Genomic DNA, 23,774 nt, shown 5'->3' with positions numbered 1-23,774 from the left:
TAGACTTTCTAGTACAGTTGAGGGAAATAGACATTTTTTACTGTACATAGAGGGGTGATTTTTTTCTTGGGATAATATGGCGCAGGTGTATAATGTACTCACAATAGTGGACCAACGTCCGGATTCTTAGACGCTTGGCAACTAGGAGGACTGCATCGCATAGATGCATAAGTAGTATATTATATAGCTGGTAACTGATGCCCGTAAGGCTTTGCAATAGATTGGGCTTTCCCGGATCTTGACAGCACTGCGCAGGCGCAACAGGAGATCTATATTACCTAATTAGCGATGGAGTTCTAAGACGCATTATAATAGAGATGACTTCTCCGCAGGCACCGCGCAAGCGCATTCAGCAAATGCTGATCATAGGGCTGGCGTCAGGTTCCAGCAACAGCGCGTCACGCAGGCGCAACAACCGACCTGTATTAGCAGGCCAGCGTCTGGTTTCCAGGACGCTTTGCAACCAAGATGCCCTGTATTTCGATCGCTTTGCGCAGGCGCGACAAACGGACGTTACCTATTGGACTGACGCCAGGTCTCCAAGACGCTCTGTAACTAAGGGGACTTCCCACAGGCTTCATTGCACCTATCGGAATCTATTTTGCACAGCGGAGAGGGGAGGGGAACCGTGATACAATTAGACCTTCAATGAATAAGGACAGGTTTTACATATCCCCACTCAGGACTTTTGACTGGTTACATTGGCCAGCGACTGCCGAACACAGGTGTCGGCAATAGCTGACCAATGAGTAAGTGCACTTACGCTATATATGCTGGACACGATTTGAGTATCATTACTTCCCCTGACGAAGCCACCAGGAGTGGCGATACGCTTAGGGAGCGTCCAGACCCTGTCTCCTAGTGAGTATATATCATGTTTATCTTTACATGCAGTGGGTGGTGCCTGTGGTTTTAGTTCTGGCGATATTCTGTTTTCATTTAAATGTATCATGATATTGTTTATATGTACTGCTGTACCCACAACACATGAAGGGTTTATTGTCTAGGACTTAGCATACATACAAAATGGATATCTGCATGCTATTAGCCTGTTATCCAAGTCTTTTGGTATCATTGTATTACTATATATGACAACAGTCAGATATCTATCTTAGACATTATCAAATTACGCCAGGATTTTACCATTGGATACTTATCTGCATTATCTAGACTTTTTTCTATCTTCAACTCACGGAGTTACATCACAGGATTATTTGTCCTAGGGGGTCTGGTTTCTATCATGTCCCCATACAGAGGACATTGAAATTAATGTGTGTAGGCATATGTTTTATGCTGTTTTTAATGTATGTTTTTAATGTTTAGCACTGAAGTTTGGTCTCAATAAAGATTTGTTTATATTGATTATTCTGGCTCAGTGTGCACCTCTTTGCGCTTCTTTTTTCTTCTTCTTCTATAGTATTGTATCTATAAGCGCATCGGTAGCACCGGGCATATATGGTGAGAAGTATTTAGGTGGTGCCCGCTCGACTTTCTTTTTCTGTCTAGGCTGAGACACAGGTGAATAATTAAACAAAGCCTAGGGCAGGGCAGGGCTGCTGTATGTGTGTACAGCAGCCTATCAATCACAGAAACACAGAAAGAATGGCGCACGTAACCCGGCGCACATGGCAACAGTGGTGGTCAGCCACGTACCAATATTTTGCATTGATATTGGTACGTGGCTGACCACCACTGTTGCCGTGCGTGGCGGGTTACGTGTGCCATTTTTTCCGTGTTTCTGTGATTGATAGGCTGCTGGCCAGACATGTCCTTTTTTTGGTCAGTAGTGAACCAGCAGCACTGAAGACTCTTTCTGATAGCACACTAGCAGCAAGGCAAGCGAGCTCCTGTAATGCATATTCTGCCAATTCAGGCCAGGTGTTTTTTTTAGATGCCCAGTAATCAAAGCGGAATGCCCTGTGAGGGAGAACATCGATAAGGGAGGAAAAGTAGTTTGTAACCATACTGGACAAATGCTGTCTCCTGTCACTTTCAATCAATGCAGCAGTACCTGTCGTGTCAGCGGTCATTGCGAAATCACTCCACAACCTGGTCATAAAACCCCTCTGTCCAACGCCACTTCGGATTTGTGCACATCTAACACAGCTGCCATGTTGCCCCCTACGGCTCGTGTGAGAACCATCACCGCCGCTGTGTGCTGGGAATGCCTGAACCAAATGGTTTACAAGAGTTGCTTGTTTGGTAGCTAATATTTGCTCAAGGTTCTTATTTGGCATGATATTTTAAAATTTTCCTTTATATCGTGGATCCAGGAGGCAGGCCAACCTGTAATCGTCATCGGTCATCATTTTGATAATGCGATGGTCCCTTTTTAGGATACGCAAGGCATACTCAGCCATGCGGGCCAATGTTCCAGCTGTCAATTCACTGCTTGTGCTGGGTTAAGGAGCACTTTCTTGCAAATCAACATCACTTGTGTCCCGCAAAAACCCTGTACCTGACCTTGCAATGCCACCAGTTTCTATTGACCCCTGTGAAGCATCCTCCTCCCATAAATATTCATCCCCATCATCCTCCTCCTCCTCTTTGTCCGCCATCTCGCCCAGGAGAGTTCCCTGAGCAGACAATGGCTGACTGTCATCAAGGCTTCCTTCCTCCTCGGCCGCAGATGCCTGCTCCTTGATGTGCGAGCAAAGTCTTTGCACCTTCAGGAGCAGGGTTGGTAACTCTGGATAATTTTTGAGGAAGCACTGCATCACCAGGTTCAAGGTGTGAGCCAGGCAAGGTATGTGTTTAAGTTCTGAAAGGGCTATGGCAGCCATAAAATTCCTTCCATTATTACTGACTACCTTGCCTGCCTCAAGATGTACACTGCCCAGCCATGACTGAGTTTCTTGCTGCAAGTACTCAGCCAGTACTTCCGCTGTGTGTCTGTTGTCGCCCAAACACTTCATTTGTAACACAGCCTGCTGACGCTTACCACTAGCTGTTCTATAATGGAACACCTCGTGTGCAACACTGGCAGCTGCGGATGAAGTGGTTGTGCGACAGCGCTCTGTGGATGAGCTTTTGCTTCTGGAGGAGGAGGAGAAAGAGGAGGAGGGGTGGCGAACACCTACAGTCAACTGTTTCCTAGAACGTGGGCTAGGCAGAATTGTCCCACTATGGCTGTCCCCTGTGGACCCTGCATCCACCACATTAACCCAGTGTGCCATGATGGACACGTAACGTCCCTGGCCATGCCTACTGGTCCATGCATCTGTTATGAGGTGCACCTTTCTACTGACTGATTGCCTCAGTGCATGGACAATGCAGTCTTTGACATGCTGGTGGAGGGCTGGGATGACTTTTCTCGCAAAGAAGTGTTGACTGGGTAGGTCATAGCATGGTACTGCGTAGGCCATCTGGGCTTTGAAAGCTTTGCTTTCAACCAACCGGTAGGACATACTCTCTAATGAGATTAGTCTAGCAATGTGGGCGATCAAACCCTGTGTACGCGGATGAGAGGATGAGTACTTTCTTTTCCTAACGAGAGTCTCTTGTGGGGAGAGCTGGACAGTCGAGGTGCATATGGCGGAACTAGCAGTGGTGGTGGTGGACATGGCAGATTGAGAGAGAGTTGGTGATGGTATTCTCGATGTTGGCCTACATACAGTGTTTCCTACCAATAACCTTGTGATTCCCTAACTGCTTTGGCCTTGCGTCGATACCTCCACATTTCCTACTGGTGGTGTCCTAACTGGTGGGCTTACAGTGAGGGAAGCAATGTAGCGTTGCTGACTACCTTCATTATGAGCAGGTGCACCAATTGTACGGGACGTTTGGTAGTTAGTCCAGGCTTGCAAGTGCATGCTGGTTAAATGTCTAAGCATGCACGTTGTATTTACATTTCGAAGATTCTTCCCTCTGCTAAAGGTCTTTGAGCATTTCTTACAGATAACTTTTGACTGATCGTTCGGATCTGGGTTAAAAATTCCCAACTGGGAATCAACAACTGGGTCATCTATCACCTCCTCTTCAATGTCATGTGCACCTTCCTCTGTGTCACCGTGTAAGGTGCTATAGCGTTTGGGATGGGGCACCATAGTCTCATCAGGGTCACATTCTGGCTCAGTACACTGCGAGGGCAATGTAGTGATCTGAATCAATGAAACAGCATTATAATCTAGCTGTGGCTGTGCATCAGTGCACTCCATGTCAGATTCATCTTGTAAAGGGCAGTTAACAATTTCCCATTCCAACCCAGGCACGGTATGTGTAAAGAGCTCCATGGAGTAACCTGTAGTGTCGCCTGACGCATTCTTCACTTTTGGTTTGGGTGAAGGACACAATGGAAACATCTTGTTCCTGACCGGGAGCATCCACTGACGACTCGCTGCTTTTATATTTGGAACTTTCTGAAACAGAGGCGAAAGAGCTAGAGGCTGAGTCAGCAAGGAAAGCCAAAACTTTTTCCTGCTGCTCCGGCTTTAACCCCTTTACCCCCAAGGGTGGTTTGCACGTTGATGACCGGGCCAATTTTTACAATTCTTACCACTGTCCCTTTATGAGGTTATAACTCTGGAACGCTTCAACGGATCCCAGTGAATCTGACATTGTTTTCTCGTGACATATTGTACTTCATGACAATGGTAAAAATTCTTTGATAGTACATGCGTTTATTTGTGATAAAAACGGAAATTTGGCGAAAATTATGAATATTTTGCAATTTTCCAACTTTTAATTTTTATGCAATTAAATCACAGAGATATGTCACACAAAATACTTAATAAGTAACATTTCCCACATGTCTACTTTACATCAGCACAATTTTGGAACCAAATTTTTTTTTTGTTAGGGAGCTATAAGGGTGAAAATTTGACCAGCAATTTCTCATTTCTACAACACCATTTTTTTTTAGGGACCACATCTCATTTGAAGTCATTTTGAGGGGTCTTTATGATAGAAAATACCCAAGTGTGACACCATTCTAAAAACTACACCCCTCAAGGTGCTCAAAACCACATTCAAGAAGTTTATTAACCCTTCTGGTGCTTCACAGGAATTTTTTGAATGTTTAAATAAAAATGAACATTTAACTTTTTTTCACAAAAAATGTAATTCAGCTCCAATTTGTTTTATTTTACCAAGGGTAACAGGAGAAAATGGACCACATACATTGTTGTACAATTTGTCCTGAGTACGCCAATATCCCACATGTGGGGGTAAACCACTGTTTGGCCGCATGGCACAGCTCGGAAGCGAAGGAGCGCCATATGACTTTTCAATGCAAAATTGACTGGAATTGAGATGGGACGCCATGTTTCGTTTGGAAAGCCCCTGATGTGCCTAAACATTGAAAACCCCCACAAGTGACACCATTTTGGAAAGTAGACCCCCTAAGGAACTTATCTAGAGGTGTGGTGAGCACTTTGACCCACCAAGTGCTTCACAGAAGTTTATAATGCAGAACCGTAAAAATAAAAAATCATATTTTTTCACAATAATTATATTTTCGCCGCCAATTTTTTATTTTCCCAAGGGTAAGAGAAGAAATTGGACCCCAAAAGTTGTTGTACAATTTGTCCTGAGTACGCTGATACCCCATATGTGGGGGTAAACCACTGCTTGGGCGGATGGGAGAGCTCGGAAAGGAAGGAGCGCCGTTTGACTTTTCAATGCAAAATTGACAGGAATTGAGATGAGACGCCATGTTGCGTTTGCAGAGCCCCTAATGTACCTAAATAGTAGAAACCCCTCACAAGTGACACCATTTTGGAAAGTAGACCCTCTAAGGAACTTATCTAGATGTGTGGTGAGCGCTTTGACCCACCAAGGGCTTCACAGAAGTTTATAATGGAGAGCCGTAAAAATAAAACAAAAATTTTTTCCCACAAAAATTATTTTTTAGCCCCCAGTTTTGTATTTTCCCGAGGGTAACAGGAGAAATTGGACCCCAAAATTTGTTGTCCAATTTGTCCTGAGTGCGCTGATACCCCATATGTGGGGAGAAACCACTGTTTGGGCGCATGGGAGGGCTCGGAAGGGAAGGAGTGCCATTTGGAATGCAAACTTAGATGGAATGGTCTGCAGGCATCACATTGCGTTTGCAGAACCCCTAATGTACCTAAACAGTAGAAACCCCCCACAATTGACCCCATATTGGAAACTAGACCCCCCAGGGAACTTATCTAGATGTGTTGTGAGAACTTTGAACCCCCAAGTGTTTCACTACAGTTTATAACGCATAGCCGTAAAAATAAAAAATCTTTTTTTTTCCACAAAAATTATTTTTTAGCCCCCAGTTTTGTATTTTGCCAAGGGTAACAGGAGAAATTGGACCCAAACAGTTGTTGTCCTATTTGTCCTGAGTACGCTGACACCCCATATGTTGGGGTAAACCCCTGTTTGGGCACACGGGAGAGCTCGGAAGGGAAGAAGCACTGTTTTACTTTTTCAACGCAGAATTGGCTGGAATTGAGATCGGACGCCATGTCGCATTTGGAGAGCCTCTGATGTGCCTAAACAGTGGAAACCCCCAAATTATAACCGAATCCCTGATCCAAACACACCCCTAACCCTAATTCCAACGGTAACCCTAACCACACCTCTAACCCTGACACACCCCTAACCCTAATCCCAACCCTATTCCCAACTGTAAATGTAATCTAAACCCTAACTGTAACTTTAGCCCCAACCAAAACTGTAGCCCTAGCCCTAACCCTAGCCCTAGCCCTAACCCTAACCCTAGCCCTAACCCTAACCCTAGCCCTAACCCTAGCCCTAACCCTAGCCCTAATGGGAAAATGGAAATAAATACATTTTTTTTAATTTTTCCCTAACTAAGGGGGTGATGAAGGGGGGTTTGATTTACTTTTATAGCGGGTTTTTTAGCAGATTTTTATGATTGGCAGCCGTCACACACTGAAAGACGCTTTTTATTGCAAAAAATATTTTTTGCATTACCACATTTTGAGAGCTATAATTTTTCCATATTTTGGTCCACAGAGTCATGTGAGGTCTTGTTTTTTGCGGGACGAGTTGACGTTTTTATTGGTAACATTTTTGGGCACGTGACATTTTTTGATCGCTTTTTATTCCGATTTTTGTGAGGCAGAATGACCAAAAACTAGCTATTCATGAATTTCTTTTTGGGGAGGCGTTTATACCGTTCCGCGTTTGGTAAAATTGATAAAGCAGTTTTATTCTTCGGGTCAGTACGATTACAGCGACACCTCATTTATATCATTTTTTTATGTTTTGGCGCTTTTATACGATAAAAACTATTTTATAGAAAAAATAATTATTTTTGCATCGCTTTATTCTCAGGACTATAACTTTTTTATTTTTTTGCTGATGATGCTGTTTGGCAGCTCGTTTTTTGCGGGACAAGATGACGCTTTCAGCGGTACCATGGTTATTTATATCTGTCTTTTTGATCGCGTGTTATTCCACCTTTTGCTCAGTGGTATGATAATAAAGCGTTGTTTTTTGCCTCGTTTTTTTTTTTCTTACGGTGTTTACTGAAGGGGTTAACTAGTGGGCCAGTTTTATAGGTCGGGCCGTTACGGACGTGGCGATACTAAATATATGTACTTTTATTGTTTTTTTTTTATTTATTTAGATAAAGAAATGTATTTATGGGAATAATATTTTTTTTTGATTATTTAGGAATATTTTTTTTTTACACATTTGGAAAATTTTTTTTTTACTTTTTGACTTTGTCCCAGCGGGGGACATCACAGATCGGTGATCTGACAGTGTGCACAGAGAACAAGATTAGTGGCTCTTCCTTAGCATAAATGGAAACTGTAGGAGCAGGCATCTGAGGAACACGTGTCACATTCTCTCCTCTGTCAGGAGCTTGTGGTGAGCAAGGTAGCGTTTTACTCCAGTGGAGCATGTAGTAGGTACTGTGAAGCCAAGTTAGGTAAGGTTATTGACTGTGAGGATATCATGTTGTATGTGTGTGGGGGGTAGTTTTTGGAGCACAGTATTAAATAGAGGAGCATTATACTGTAAGGTATTCATGAAAGGTATGTCCTAGTGGGTGAGAACAGTAAGGAATACATGTCTCTCTTCCTGTCTTCAACAGTTGGGAAGTATGCCCTTCTGTGACTATAACAATGTGTCCTGTCCCAGCCTACTTCACTGAATTTTTTGGTGGGGTTCGGAGGGGGTAGCTCAATGCAGACTTTTGCTATGGGAAACCCATGATTTCTATGTACTGCCCTGTACCAGGTATATGCCAAGGTCAAGTGTGGCCTGGCTACTTGAAGTCTTTTATATAAATCATAATCACTCATACAGTTATATTACAATCAAAACTCATTTATAATTTAAATTTCAAATCAGAAATGTTTATCTTAAATCTACATCTTTACAAATTTATGTAATTTACAGCCATATAAATCTTCTCCTTTGATGCGTCCTTCTAATATGCTTTATGTAATACAAATATGTGTAAAGATATATTTGTATTTTATTATATTTCATTTGCAGTATATTATTCATAAAATGAGTAAAATAAAGCATGGCTTAATCATATTATAGCTGGGAAATACTATTTATGAAACAATGTAATATTTGCATAAGTACAGTACTTTCATTTCAAGGAACATTATTTTCTATATTTCAACCTGATTAGGGGTAATTTGGCTCAGTATAAACATGGCATTTACCAAAAGACTACATTAAAGAACGTAAATAGTATGTAAGAGTCCCTTCTGGGAATGTCTTGTTTTTTTACATTTTATTATTTTAGCGTAAATGTACATTTTTAGAAATAGTGATGATTTCACAAATTTTTTTCTGATGACACATGAAGTCTTTTTGCCCAAACTCAACATTTTTACTTTGGCTGTAATACTTTTTTATGCAGTAAATGATAAAAAATTTATCCAGATGTTCAGTTATGTATTTGGATTTTTTTAACCCTGGAAATCAATTATAAAAATGTTATCCACTGCTACTTTTCCATTCCGTAATGGAGTTTACATGTCCATGATCTTCTAAAGAAATTGGATATGGTTTCTGTTTATGTGAACATAGCCAATTAAGCTGAAGCTTAGGGTTGGTGGCTATTATTAGTATTGGACTTAAAGCGGCATATGATGAAGCTAAGAATATCCGAGTATCATTCATGTCTGGACTCACATTTGACAAAGTTAATGTATATATCCACAATGAATTGTCAAGTCCAAATAGTGCCACATACAAAGAAACCAATGAGATGATCGCTATTGAGGCTTTGTAATGCACCATGCGCCTTTCGGACTTGTCCATGGGCATCATTCTTCTCATATTTCTTCCATGGTAAAACAAGATGCACACCATGTAACTGCTTGAAATAATCATGATGATGACAAAAATGAAATCGCGAACTGCATAAAACATTCCATTTATCATATATGATCTATAATTTAGGAAGTCTGCTTCGCAGTAGACCAGATGGAGAGTATACACCGAGGTTGTTCTATTTTTTCTAGCATAGGCATTTAGGACAAAGAAAGGATATGTACAAAGATTAATGATCCAAAAAAACAGAATAATTTTCACAGATCTTTGAGTTACCTTTTGTTTTAGATAAATCCAAATTTGTTTCATTGGTGCAATGAGAATACATTGGTGGCAGCTAAGCAGACAGGTGATGCATATGGACATTGCTCGACTTACTCTGTATGTGTATATGACCAGCTTACACTCAGTGTCATTGAGCAAATTCTCAACACCTAAAGCACTGAGGGACTGCGGTATTATACGTGAAAAGAGAACAAAGAAATTGAAGAAACACAAAATTGCCATTATCATGTTGGTGGGAAGGAGTTTTTTCTCTGTGATTCTCACGTATGTTAATTGTAAACAGATAAACACGTTTCCTGGGATTCCAATAATGAGCAAAAGCAGAAATCCAAATGCTTTAATAAAAACTCGGAGTTCCATAATGACTATTAGTAACCTACAATAAAACAGGTATATTTTTTTTTTTACTTTTTTGTTTACTGGATTTATAGTAAAGTATAAAAAATATAAAAACACTCAGGATGAACAATCAAATATTAAACAATCACAAATCAGCTTATATAAACTTACTGGAATCTGATAAAGAAAGTAGACCAGTAATTAACCTCTTTAGGACATACATATGACATGCAGTTACATCATGTTTGGAGTTCATCCATTTGATACTAGTTCACACCTTTCCTGTCTGATAATGGCTGATTTAATCAGCCATCATGCGGCTATAGCATCTACAGGATGGGCCATGTATTTGGATACACCTAAATAAAATGGGAATGGTTTGTGATATCAACTTCCTGTTTGTTGCACATTAGTATATGGGAGGGGAAAAACTTTTCAAGATGGGTGTTGACCATGGTGGCCATTTTGAAGTAGGCCATTGGGCATCCAACTTCATTTTTTCCAATGGGATGAGGGTCATGTGGCAAATCAAACATATTGAGAATTTCACATGATAAACAATGGTGTGCTCGTTGGATCCAAAATGGCCGACTTCAAAATGGCCACCATGGTCACCACCCTTCTTGAAACGTTTCCTCTCCCATATACCAATGTGCCACAAACAGGAAATTGATATCACCAACCATTCCCATTTAATTTAGATGCATCCATATACATGGCCCACCCTGTACTATGTAGAAATAGTTTGGAAATATTTCAAGTTGTAGAACATATGAGCTACATCTTGAATATCTTCTGTATACTCTCTTAAATATCTGATTAGGCTCCCTTTACCTTCATATTATAGCTAAGAAACCTTGTTCAGAAATGTTGTTTCTGTTATCTTGCAGTAGGAACAAGTTTTAATCAATAACTGATCTGAACAGTTTGAAATGTCTTAGTTGCCCTACAACAATCATATGGAAGAATGGCGGCATTTGAAATGCTCTACAATTGTACAGTATATATGTATGGAAATCTATATACAGTTCTAGAGATCACAATCCCTTTAATGGGATGGTCTCAAGTGGGCTTTATGATACATAGACACCGTACATTTCTGACAAATGCAAATCCTACCACTGGATGTCACTTCGATTTTGAGAACTGCCCTTTCCATTAATTTGCAAAAGTTGCTGAACACACTAGTTCTACAATTTATGAAGCTCCTGTTGAAAAACCTCGGAATAAATAACAATCACTAGATTTAAAACTCTTTGAGAAGCCAATAACATATTTGAAATACCTAACTTTTGTTGTGCATGGAAAAAGATAAGACTGTCAATTTTAATCTACCTAAACCACTGACTTGTTATGCAAACAATGAAACTGGGAAAGAAAGAAAGCTCAATAGGGCCTTAACTGGTAACAGAAAGGTGGCAAGGAAAGGGATCCACAGACGTGATATAGTTTCTACAGAGCAGCATGTAGCTGGCATGAAATAGATATCAGCTGCTGCAAGGACATCGGTCACTGGAAGGAACAAACAGAGTAAAAACGATCGGGAGGAAGATATCACTCCTGCGCTGCTGCTAATGAATCCACAATGGTTACCAACGGGTAAAAAGGCATTCATAAAACAAGTTTACATGGTCAACACGTTTCAAGATCACGCAGGACCTTTTCATCTGGACAGAAAACTCAAGGTTTCTTTATCCTGATGAAAATGTCCTGCGAGACCTGTTTTATGAATAAATTTTTATCCGTTGGTAACCAATGTGTATTCATGAGCAGCAGCGCAGGAGTGACATCAACCTCCCGATGGTTTTGCACTGACTTGTTATAACTTTCATACTGCATTCAGCCAAACAAAAGTATAGATACAACATGAGAGAAGTCTTGTAAAGTCCATCATTCTAAAATTAGAGACCATTCACTGTACAGTGGGTATGGAAAGTATTTAGACTCCTTTAAATGTTTTACTCTTTATTTCATTGCAGCCATTTGGTAAATTCAAAAAAGTGTATTTTTTTCTCATTAATGTGCACTCTGCACCCCATATTGACTAAAAAAACAGAAATGTATTTTTTTTCAAATTTCTTAAAGAAAAACTGCAATATCACATGTTCATAAGTATTCAGACCCTTTGCTCAGTATTGAGCAGAAGCACCATTTTAAGCTAGTACAGCCATGAGTCTTCTTGGGAATGATGCAACAAGTTTTTCACACTTGGATTTGGGGATCCTCTGCCATTCTTCCTTGCAGATCCTCTCCAGTTTCATCAGGTTGAATGGTGAACGTTGGTGGACAGCCATTTTCAGGTCTCTCCAGAGATGCTCAATTGGGTTTATATCAGGGTTCTGTCTGGATCAAAATAGTCACAGAGTTGTTCTGAAGCCACTTCTTTGTTATTTTAGCTGTGTGCTTAGGGTCATTGTCTTGTTGAAATGTGAACTTTTGGTGAAGTCTGAGGTCCAGAGCACTCTGGAAGAGGTTTTCATCCAGAATATCTCTGTACCTGGCCGCATTCATGTTTCCTTCAATGACAACCAGTCATCCTGCCCCTGCAGCTGAAAAACACCCCCATAGCATGATGCTGCCACCACCATGTTTCACTGTTGGGATTGCATTGGGTAGATGATGAGCAGAGCCTGGTTTTCTCCACACATACAGCTTACATTTATCACCACAAAGGTCTCTCTTCGCCTCATCAGACCAGAGAATTTTATGTCTCATAGTCTGGGAGTCCTTCATGTGTTTTTAGCAAACTCTATGCAGGCTTTCACATGTCTTGCACTGAGGAGAGGCTTCCATCGGGCCACTCTGCCAGAAAGGCCAGACTGGTGGAGGGCTGCAATGATAGTTGACTTTGTGGATCTTTATCCCATCTCCCTTCTGCATCTCTGGAGCTTTCACCAAGGCTCACCTCCCTCAAATGCTCAGTTTGGCTGGATGGCCAGGACTAGGAAGACTTCTGGTGGTCCAAAACTTCTTCCATTTAAGGATTATGGAGGCCAATGTGCTTCCAGTAACCTTGAGTACTGCAGAAATTCTTTTTAACCTTGGCCATATCTGTGCCTTGCCACAATTCTGTCTCTGAGCTCCTTGGCCAGTTCCTTTGACTTCATGATTCTCATTTGGTCTGACATGCACCGTGAGCTGTGAGGTCTTATATAGACAGGTGTATGCCTTTCCAAATCGAGTCCTATTAGTTTAATTAAACAAAGCTGGACTTCAATGAAGAAGTAGAACCATCTAATTTAGGATCACAAGTAAATGGGCAGTGTATGACTTAATATGAGTATTTGAGCAAAGGGTCTGAATTCTTACAGTTATATGAAAAAGTTTAGGCACCCCTAGTAATCTTAAGCTTAATGTTTTATAAAAATTTTTTTTTTTGCAACAGCTATTTCAGTTTCATATATCTAATGACTGTTGGACACAGTAATGTTTCTGCCTTGAAATGAGGTTTATTGTACTAACAGAAAATGTGCAATCTGCATTCAAACAAAATTTGACAGGTGCATAAGTATGGGCACCCCACCAGAAAAGTGACATTAATATTTAGTAGATCCTCCTTTTGCAAAAATAACAGCCTCTAGTCACTTCCGGTAGCTTTTAATGAGTCCCTGGATCCTGGATGAAGGTATTTTTGACCATTCCTCTTTACAAAACAATTCCAGTTCAGTTAAGTTTGATGGTTGCCGAGCATGGACAGCCCTCTTCAAATGATCCCACAGATGTTCAATGATATTCAGGTCTGGGGACTGGGATGGCCATTCCAGAACAGTGTAATTGTTCCTCTGCATGCTGAAAGATCCTTCTCACTGATTCATGAACATTATTGTCAAGCATCTGCTGATACTGAGAGGAATCCATGCGTCCCTCAACTTTAACAAGATTCCCGGTGCCGGCATTGGCCACACAGCCCCAAAGCATAATGGAACCTCCACCAAATTTTACTGTGGGTAGCAAGTGTTTTTCTTGGCTCACCTGGCTATGAAGTTCAAAGCTCAATGAGGTTAGAAAACCAAAAAAAGTGCTTTAGTAAGTCAGTAAAAAGTAGGTAGGAGTATTTAAAACAAGAAAATGATAAGGGTGCCCATACTTATCCACCTGTAAAATTTTGTTTGAATGCAGAGTGCACATTTTCTGTTAGTACAATAAACCTCATTTCAAGGCAGAAACATTACTGTCTCCAACAGTTATAAGATATATGAAACTGAGATAGCTGTTGCAAAAAAAAACAATTTTTATAAAACATTAATCTTAAGATTAATAGGGGTGCCCAAACTTATTCATATAACTATATGACCATGTGATATTCCAGTTTTTCTTTTTCAATAAATTTTCAAAAATGTCTACATTTCCATTTCTTTCAGTCAAGATGGGGTGGAGAGTGAGCATTAATGAGTAAAAAATGAACTTTTTTTAATTTACCAAATGACTGCAATGAAACAAAGAGTGAAAACTTTAAAGGGATCTGAATGCTTTCCGTACCCACTGTACATTGATAATGGCTATTTAAAATTGTGACATTCTGTTTCATTTCTTTTTTAAGACTTTTGCGCAGTTTAGAATGTATGAAACTATATTAAAGTTTTGTATTAATTTATGTAAACATGGCCATCTGAGTGGCATCCAAACCCCCTTGCTTTCCCCAATCAATTTATCTGCCTTTATTTGTGTTGCTATCAGAACATACACAGTTGGAGTTCTGATGCTGGCAGTGAAAGGATCAGCATTATTCTCCTACTCCTGCACCAGGCTTAAAGCTAGTGAAAAACACGTGCTGGGCTGTCATTTTTAATGCTATTCTGTGCAGTGCTGAAATGCGTGCCCTCACTAAAGTGACTGCACCTTTAACCATTAGCCATCAATATTTCAGAAAGTGCCCAGCGGTTACCGGTACTTATTTTTTTCTACACCCTGCAATTCTGATATTATTGTAGCTAAAGGCAATCAATTCTACTCCTGAAAATCAAGGGTTTGGAAGCCACTTACATGTATTTTTTGCTCACAGGAATAAAGATAAATCCCCCCAATACAATTATTTTGCAAAATCTCATAGTTTTCCATGCTGGACAAAATTATTAAAAAATAAAACTTTATTTACTATTTAAATCTATTTTTTTTAAATTGTTGACATTTTTTAAATTCTAATTTTCTGTATAAAATAAAATGAAATTTAGGAATTTTCACACTGGTCACTAGGCCTTATATTAAATGCATGATTCTTGTTCTGTACAAATGCCCCCTCCAGATCCACCTGATGTTGCTCCTCTTCACCTGCAGTCTCATTATCACAACAAACAGGATTACCATGACAAGTAACACCTCTATGTAGAGTGGATAATACGGAATCCACCATTCACAGTGTCTGATCTCACTCGTACTCCATTCTCATTAACCTTTGTACAAATTAGACCATACTCAGATAATATTTCTATTTAAATCGATAAGGTCTCACTGAGTGTATTGCTTTTAATGTCTATGTGAAAAACAGGAAATAGGCCTACATGCCAACGCAAAAATTGCAATAATTTCTATTCTAAGAACATATAAAACTAAATTTTAAAAATATATATATTTCCAATGAATGATATATTGCCTTTAAGCACCATGTTTCAGAGGGACATTTGAAAATTACTTGTCTAAAAATATTTTTCTACATTTTGTACTATAGAGCATAGCAGCACACCAAATGTGAGTAAATCATAATGGTTAAAAATGAGTTACAGCTGGAGAATGAACATTCAATATCCTGGCTGGAAAGTTGAACCCATCATTAGACTATTTAACGTCTTTGAAATCTCTGTGGTTGTAGAATAATTTAGGTCAAGAACTCAAGATCATTATTACCATTATATCTTATACAAAGAAATGATGCAACAATAAATCATTTTTATCCAAATCTGTTCAAAATAACTAAGCTAATAAAATTCTGGTGTATTTCCCTCCATTGTACTAATGGTTCTACTTAATATTGTAAACTAAGGCTTTATGGCAAACAGGAACGCTATAAACAAGTAATAAGATATGAGAGATGAGATACAAGTTAATATAAAAAATGCCGCTACCATACTTCACACTTAGGTTGTAAAATCATCTTACTCTGCCATGGTAACTCTAATGGTAAAAGACAAAGCAGAATTGATATTAATTGTAGTCTGGAGTGGAAACCATTATTAGCAATGTGCGGGACTACTTGCATACCTTTTTGGAATATATCTACTTCTTCACCGAGAGATGCTCCAACATAAGAGTGACTTGTATTTATATACAGTGTATGTAAAGCCATTTCACCAGAGATTAATTAAAGCTAAGCCACATATGATTTGTATAATTAATTTTTTTTCCCATCTATAGAAAAATATATTTGCCCTTCTATGTATGCAAGGAGTAATTTACCAAAAAATCCCAATGGAGTGGGCATCACCTTTATATTAACCAAGTGCTGACCAAAATAAGTGCAAAACATATATAAATTAAAAAAAACATCATAAGAGAATGAAGAACCATTCTCATCACTACATGATCCTTTCTCTATGAGCCGATTCACGTGCACATAGCAAATAGCATGCGTTTTTTTTTCTTATCTTTAACATTGAAAACGCATGCGTTTTTTTGTGTACGCGTTTGGTCGCGTTTTTTGACGCATGCGTTTTTTTACTGCATGCGTTCATTTTCTGAAATGCTACTTGTAGTATTTTTAGAAGCGTTTTTTGGACCAAAAAAAAACGCATGCGTTTTCATGCGTTTTTTTTGGGTCAAAAAATACATTGGAGTCAATGGGGACGCATGCGTTTTTTGGTGCATGCGTTTTTTGCGGTAAAAAACGCATGCGTTTTTTTATTAAAAAACCAGAAAACACACTGATATGCCACCCCCCAGCATAAAGGTGATAAAGGGAACCTAACCCTACCCCTAACCCTACCCCTAACCCTACCCCTAACCCTAACCCTACCTCTAACCCTAAGGGATCCTACCCCTAACCCTACCCCTAACCCTACCCCTAACCCTAACCCTACCCCTAACCCTAAGGGATCCTAACCCTAACCCTACCCCTACCCCTACCCCTAACCCTAACCCTAACCCTACCCCTAACCCTAAGGGATCCTAACCCTAACCCTAATCCCTTTATGGTTAGGGTTAGGAGTAGGGTTAGGGGTAGGGTTAGGGTTAGGATCCCTTAGGGTTAGGGTTAGGGTTAGGGGTAGGGTTAGGGTTAGGATCCCTTAGGGTTAGGATTAGGGGTAGGGTTAGGGTTAGGGGTAGGGTTAGGGGTAGGGTTAGGGTTAGGGGTAGGGTTAGGGTTAGGATCCCTTAGGGTTAGGGTTAGGGGTAGGGTTAGGGGTAGGGTTAGGGTTAGGGTTAGGATCCCTTAGGGTTAGGGTTAGGGGTAGGGTTAGGGGTAGGATCCCTTTAGGGTTAGGGTTATGATCCCTACCCCTAACCCTACCCCTAACCCTAACCCTAACTATTTCTGTTTATAGTGGGTTTTTTACTTTATTTTGATGATTGGCAGTTGTCACACATTTTTCTGCATGCGTTTAAAAAACGCAAACGCATGAAAAAACGCATGTAAATGCGGTAAAACGCCGCGTTTTTTTCACCACATGCAAAAACGCATGCGTCAAAAAAACGCAGCGTTTACACGCGTTTACATGCGTTTTTTCACCATGCTTTTTTGCGTTTTTTACTGCAAAAACGCACCCGAAAAAACGCCAATGTGAAACCAGCCTTAATTCATAGTTTTGATGCCTTCAGTGTGAATGTACAATTTTCATAGTCATGAAAATACAGAAAAATCTTTAAAAGAATATGTGTGTCCAACTTTTGGTCTGTACTGTATGTCATGTGATACCTGCAAAGTTTGGTTTGCAAGCAGTTCTCTCTTTTTGATTTGTGGTGAATTGCAAACACTACAGAACCCTCAACTGCTCTGAAAAGATGAGTATTCTGCTCTTTTAAGACAGTGTTCTTCCCTTTTCAAGATCTTTAATTGAAACACAGCTTTGTTACTGTGAAAATGACCTTGACATATATAGCTATTTGTAGATAGAGGGTAACTAGTGATATCCTACAATCTGATTAATTAAACAATGCAATGACAGACTTTTTTTTGTTTCTGAAATATAAAAATGGAACAATTATAATTTTACCTTTTGATCAGCAAATGGCTGATGTGCTGGTGTACATAAAAGAAGCCGAGTTTTTTTGGCAAGCAGTGGTCCAAAATTATCCCTTTTTTTGGGAATGGAAACAGGTTTGTTGTTCGTAAAATAAAGAAGCAATAGCTTTTTAACAAGCATTCCAAAAATATTTTCTTTTTGAGAACAGCAGCAGGTTTGTTGTTTGGAAAGGGAGAAAGCAATTGTTTTTAACAAGCCGTCCAAAATAATTCCTCTTTTAAAAATTAAATTATCCCTTTCGGATCAAAAACAAGTTTACTGCTTGGAAACTGAAAAATAAATATCTTTTTAAAAAAAACTTGCAAAACTTATCTGGTTTTTGGAGTAGTTTCAAGTTTATTTAACTTGTGCAGTACAGGGTTCCCAGTAGTAGTACACAATAGACAGATAGTAGAGGTTTTCTTTTCTCTATCAGTAGTGTCAGCAACCGCAAAGAGGAAAATATGAGTCTAAGCGTATGGCTATCCAAAAGTTTTCTCTCTGCCTGATGTCAGTCTACAAGCAATCAAGCATGCAGCTTGCCATGCTCACTGTTATGACTGAAGATAGGTTCACTTTCTGCACTTGCGATGGTTAGTTGCCATAGCAAATTAAGTCATCATAGCCATCATCAAATTCTCACTGACTGTCAGCATTGAAGTTGCTCCTTTTGCAAGTGATCTGTATGTAAGGAGATAGACTGGACTGCGGGTACCTGTATGCCGGGTCCGGAACTGAGAGGGCTGCATCCTCTGTTTCTGGGGGAAGCGTGAGTGGGGCGGACTATCCCCTGCTGTCTGGGGGAAGCCTGAGCGAGACGGAGCTTCCTGCTATCCCAGGAGGGTGGGGAGAGCTAAAGAAGCGTGCGCATCGAAGGAGTAGGAGAGGAGGAAAGCACGTGAAACACAGCAGACAGCAGTACAAAGGGCAGCGCAGAGAGCAGCATGCAGAGTGGTGAGCAGCACAGAGAGCAGCGTGCAGAGCGTTGAGCGGCGCGCTCTGCTTCCCCAATCTGAGAGGACTGACTTGGCGACGGGCTGTATAGAAAGATCCCCCTATTGCCTGTGGAGAGAGCCGTGCAGGGTCTTGCAGAACTGTGCCTGCAGAGCAGAGCCAAGCCGGGTGCTGCAGCAGCCAAAGAGAGGAGTGCTCCATCCAGGGAGCAGCAGCGCCACACAGACCAGAGACCACTGATGCCCGCCGTCGACAGCGGGGACCAGAGAGAGAGAGATGGACAGTGCGTGCCCGGTGACCGCCATAAAGCCAGGTGCCAGTCGCTCCAGGATAGTGAGTACCGCATGCATGCTGCTTGACAGAAACTGGAGCATGACCGTCAGCTACCCCTGACTGTGCTGGTTAATATTGGCCCAGACACTTGTGACCTAACCTTGCCAGTGTATGTTGCAGAGCCACGCTGGGATTGTACAGGACTGTGGCCCTCACCATTAGTTAGCCACTACAGTATGGACTAGGAGCAGTGGAAGGTACAGGAGACTGACCACTGTCACGAGAAGACGAGGTATTGTTGTGTGCTTAACCCCATTAGTAAGGACACCGCTCCCGCTGTTGCCGGCGCTATAGAGTACGCAACAGGAGCTGCAGTGTTTGGACTTCCTGTAACCCTTGCTAGCATATTGTCATTATTCGTACCATCGTAGTTCAGTTTTGAAACTTACACTGTTTAACTCTTTACCTCCCTGCGTGGAGTATTTCCCCCAGAAATTAACCTGTTAACCCTTGCTCTGCCTCCCGTCTGTCACTGCATCCCGCCTTCCTGCTAGAACCTTTCATGTACACTGCAAGAACTTTACGAGTGCCTCTATGGGAAAAAGCTTTTTCATTAAAGATTTTGCAAATTGTAAGAACACAGGGGTTGTCTACATGGCAACCTGTTCATGCCCCAGAAATTATATAGGAAAACTAAAAGGGAATGGAGGAAACAAATTAGTCAACAGCTGGGTGATGTGAGAAATGAAACAGACACTTTCGTAGCTCGCCATGTATGGGATTGTCATCAGGGAAAAGGTGATGTCCTGCCATACTGCATCTTAGAAGTAATCAGACAAAATGGGAGACAGGTGGATTGGGACAAACTCATTTTACAGAAGGAAGCACAGTGGATTTTCAGGATGGAGTCAGTGGCCCCAAAGGGGTTAAAAATGAACAACTAACATATAGAAGGAGGGTTTTGGCGTGCACTCAGCCTGGATGAAGCGAGGTGCCGGTGTAATGGACCAAAGGCCCCTATATAATGAAATTTAGATTCACCGCACTCTCTCAGGATCCTGAGAGAGTGCGGTGAATCTAAATTTCATCAACAACTAACATATGGCTGTTTCATTTGAGGAAACCTTGCATTTATACATTTTAGTCATTAAAGATGAACTTTCTGTACCCACCACTATATCCAGAAAGACAACTGTATTAGGCGCACTCCTATGAGAAAGAGTGTGCCTTTGTTCTATGACCCTAATATAATTGGGTCATTTTAACCCTTCACCCCAAAGCCTGTTTTCACCTTCCTGTCCAGGCCAGTTTTTACAATTCTGACCACTGTCACTTTATAAGGTAATAACTCTGGAATATTTCAATGGATCCTGGTGATTCTGAGATTGTATTCTTGTGACATATTGTACTTCAAGATAATGGTAAAATTTATTTGACATGCCTTGCACTTATTTGTGAAAAAAAGGAAATCTGGCAAATATTTTGAAAATTTATCAATTTTCAATTTTTTTATTTTTATGCCCTTAAATCAGAGAAACATATCACACAAAATAGTTAATAAATAACATTTCCCACGTCTATTTTACATCAGCACAATTTTGGAAACATAATTTTTTTGTTAGGAAGTTATAAAGGTTAAGGCTATGTGCACACGATACGGATTTGCTGTGGATCCGCAGCGGGTTTTTCCGTGCAGAAACGCTGCAGATCCGCACTGTGATTTACAGTACAATCTAAATCAGTGGGATAAAAAAAAAGCTGTGCAGATGGTGTGGAAAAATCAGTGCGGAATTGCTGCGGATTTCAAAGAAGTGTATGTCACATCTTTTGTGCAGATCTGCAGCGTTTCTGCACCCCTCCATGACAGAAATCCACAGTGGCAAAAACCGCAGGAAATCCGCACAAAATCCGCATCCATTCCGCCTAAAAACTGCACAAAATCAGCATAAAAACCGCGGCAAATCCGCAGCTGCGGATTCTGCCAGGAGATGCGGATTTTGTGCAGAAAATTCTGCACCTCTTTTCCTATGTGTGCACATAGCCTAAAACTTGAACAGCAATTTCTCATCTTTACAACAAAATTTGCAAAACCATATTTTTAGGGACCACCTCACATTTGAAGTGGCTTTGAAGGGCCTATATGACAGAAAATACCCAAAAATAACACAATTCTAAAAACTGTACTCCTCAAGGTACTCAAAACTACTTTCACTAAGTTTTTTAACCCTTCAGGTGCTTCACAGGAATTTTTAAAATGTGGAAGGAAAAAATAAACATTTACTTTTCTTTCACAAAAATTTTCCTTTAGGACTATTTAGGACTATTTTGTTTTACTTTCACAACGATAACAGGAGAAAATGGACCACAAAATGTGTTGTGCAATATCTCCTGAGCATGTTGATACCCCATATTTGGGGGAAATCTACTGTTTGGTCACAGGGTTGGGCTTGGAAGGAAAGGAAACCCCCCCACAAGTGACACCATTTGAACATAAAGGTGTTTCACAGAAGTTTATAATGCTAAATCATGAAAATAAAAAAATCTCATTTTTCCCAAATAAATCTTTTTTAGCTCCAAATTATGCATTTTTATAAGGGTAATTAGAGAAATTGCTCCATACAATCTGTTGAGTTATTTCTCCTGAGTATGCTGATACCACATGTGTGGGGGAATACTACTGTTTGGGCGCATGGCAGGGCTTGGAAGGGAAGGAGCGCCATTTGACTTTTTGAGTGCAAAATTTGATGGAATAATTAGCCATGTCGCATTTGAAAAGCCCCTGATCTACCTAGACAGTGGAAACTCCCCACAAATGACATCATTTTGGAAAATAGACCCCTTTGGGACTTTATCTAGATTTGTATTGAGCACCTTGAACTTCCAAGTGCTTCACAGAAGTTTTTAACATTAAGCCGTGAAAATAAAAACAAAATCAAAATTTTTCCACAAAAATCTTTTTTAGCTACAAATTTTATATTTTTACAAGGAGAAAATGGACCACAAATTTAGTTGTGCCATTCCTCCTGAGTTCATTGATACCACATATGTGGTCGAAAACTACTTTTGAGGCACTGTGCAAATCTCAGAAGGGAACTAACGCCATATTACAGTACAAATTTTGCTGCACTTTTGTGCAGGTGCTATCTTATATTGGCAAAGCCCCAGAGGTGCTAGAACAGCAGAAACCCTCATAAGTGACCCCATTTTACCAATTAAACCTCTCAATAAATTCATCTAGGGGTGCAGTGATTATATTAACACCACAGGTGTTTCACAGACTTTTATACCATTGGAAAGTGAAGAAAAAATAATTAACATTTTTACAATCAAGATTGTGTGTTAGCCCCATGTTTTGCATTTTCCCACTGGAAAATGGGTATAAATGGCAACAAAATGTGTTCCACAATTTCTACTGAATGTGGCAATATACCATATATGGCTGTACAGTACTACTTTGCCAATACGGAGAGACTTGGGAGGGACGGAGCTCTATGTGCCTCCAGGAGCGCAGATTTTCCTAGACTATTTTGCTACTATTTTATACTACGTATAAAAGTAGAATCCCCCTCAAGTGACCACATTTTAGAAATGTTAACCCTTTGGGAATCTATCTACAGATGTAGTAACAATTTTGACTCCATGGATGTTTTTCAGAAACAGGCAGTAGTGGATGTTGCTGAGTGAAAATTGAAAACTGACATTGTAGTGACCAGTATGCTGTAGTGACCAGTATGTTGTAGTGACCATTCCGTTATGCCTAGATCATGCTTCTGGAGACACATACCTGTAAATTAGGCAGGCTCTCATCACGACAGAAATGCCAAACATGTGGCTGCTATATGTGGTTTAGGCACACTTGGGCTTAGAAGGGAGAGGGGGCATTTGGATTTGGGAGCGGAGAATTTGCTGAATTTCCTTTGGGGAGAGAGGAGCCATTCAGCTTTTCCAGAGCCTTTGTGCTACCAGTAACATGGAAGCCCCCTATATTTCTATTAACAGAGGACAGATCTGAGTGGAGACTTGGTTTATTGTGGATTGAGTTGAAGCTTTTATTGGGAACATTTTACATAACTTTTGGGATCTCTTACTTTGGGGTTTCCGTCTAAATATCTGAGTGACATGATTCAGATGAAACCCCCTGGGGATCCATTCACTATAATGAGGCAGCAGATTTATTCTGGATACTGTCTGGCCTCTTTTCAGCGGTGTTCTGTTCAGAAGTGCACAAAACTGTGCCAGACAGCACTTTTATGCAATCCTAAGGCTGCCGTCACACTAGCATTATTTGGTCAGTGTTTTACATCAGTATGGGTAAGCCAAAACCAGGAGTGGAACAATTAGAGGAAAAGTATAATAGAAACACGTCACCACTTCTGCATTTATCACCCACTCCTGGTTTTGGCTTACAAATACTGATATAAAATACTGACCAAATACTGCTAGTGTGACGGCAGCCTAAGAACACGGACACCACCGGATCACAGGTCCTCTGGAATCCACAGTGCCTCCATCTGCATTATTAAAGGGAATTTT

At 40.4% G+C, this 23,774-nt stretch overlaps 1 protein-coding gene across 1 annotated transcript; it reads right to left on the bottom strand.

Moving 5' to 3' along the window:
- Positions 1-8,898: 8,898 nt before the first annotated feature.
- On the bottom strand, positions 8,899-9,882 carry LOC138671594 (olfactory receptor class A-like protein 1). The gene has a single exon (XM_069759770.1). The coding sequence runs from the start codon at positions 9,880-9,882 to the stop codon at positions 8,899-8,901; it is 984 nt and encodes a 327-aa protein (XP_069615871.1).
- Between the last annotated feature and the right edge of the window lie 13,892 nt (positions 9,883-23,774).

The sequence above is a fragment of the Ranitomeya imitator genome, chromosome 3 (genome assembly GCF_032444005.1).
Source record: "Ranitomeya imitator isolate aRanImi1 chromosome 3, aRanImi1.pri, whole genome shotgun sequence".
Lineage (NCBI taxonomy): Eukaryota > Metazoa > Chordata > Amphibia > Anura > Dendrobatidae > Ranitomeya > Ranitomeya imitator.
This window is presented reverse-complemented; position numbering and strand designations above follow the sequence as displayed.

Coding starts and splice junctions, on each gene's coding strand:
- LOC138671594 (XM_069759770.1), bottom strand. CDS start 9,882: ATGGAACTCCGAGTTTTTATTAAAGCATTTGGATTTCTGCTTTTGCTC.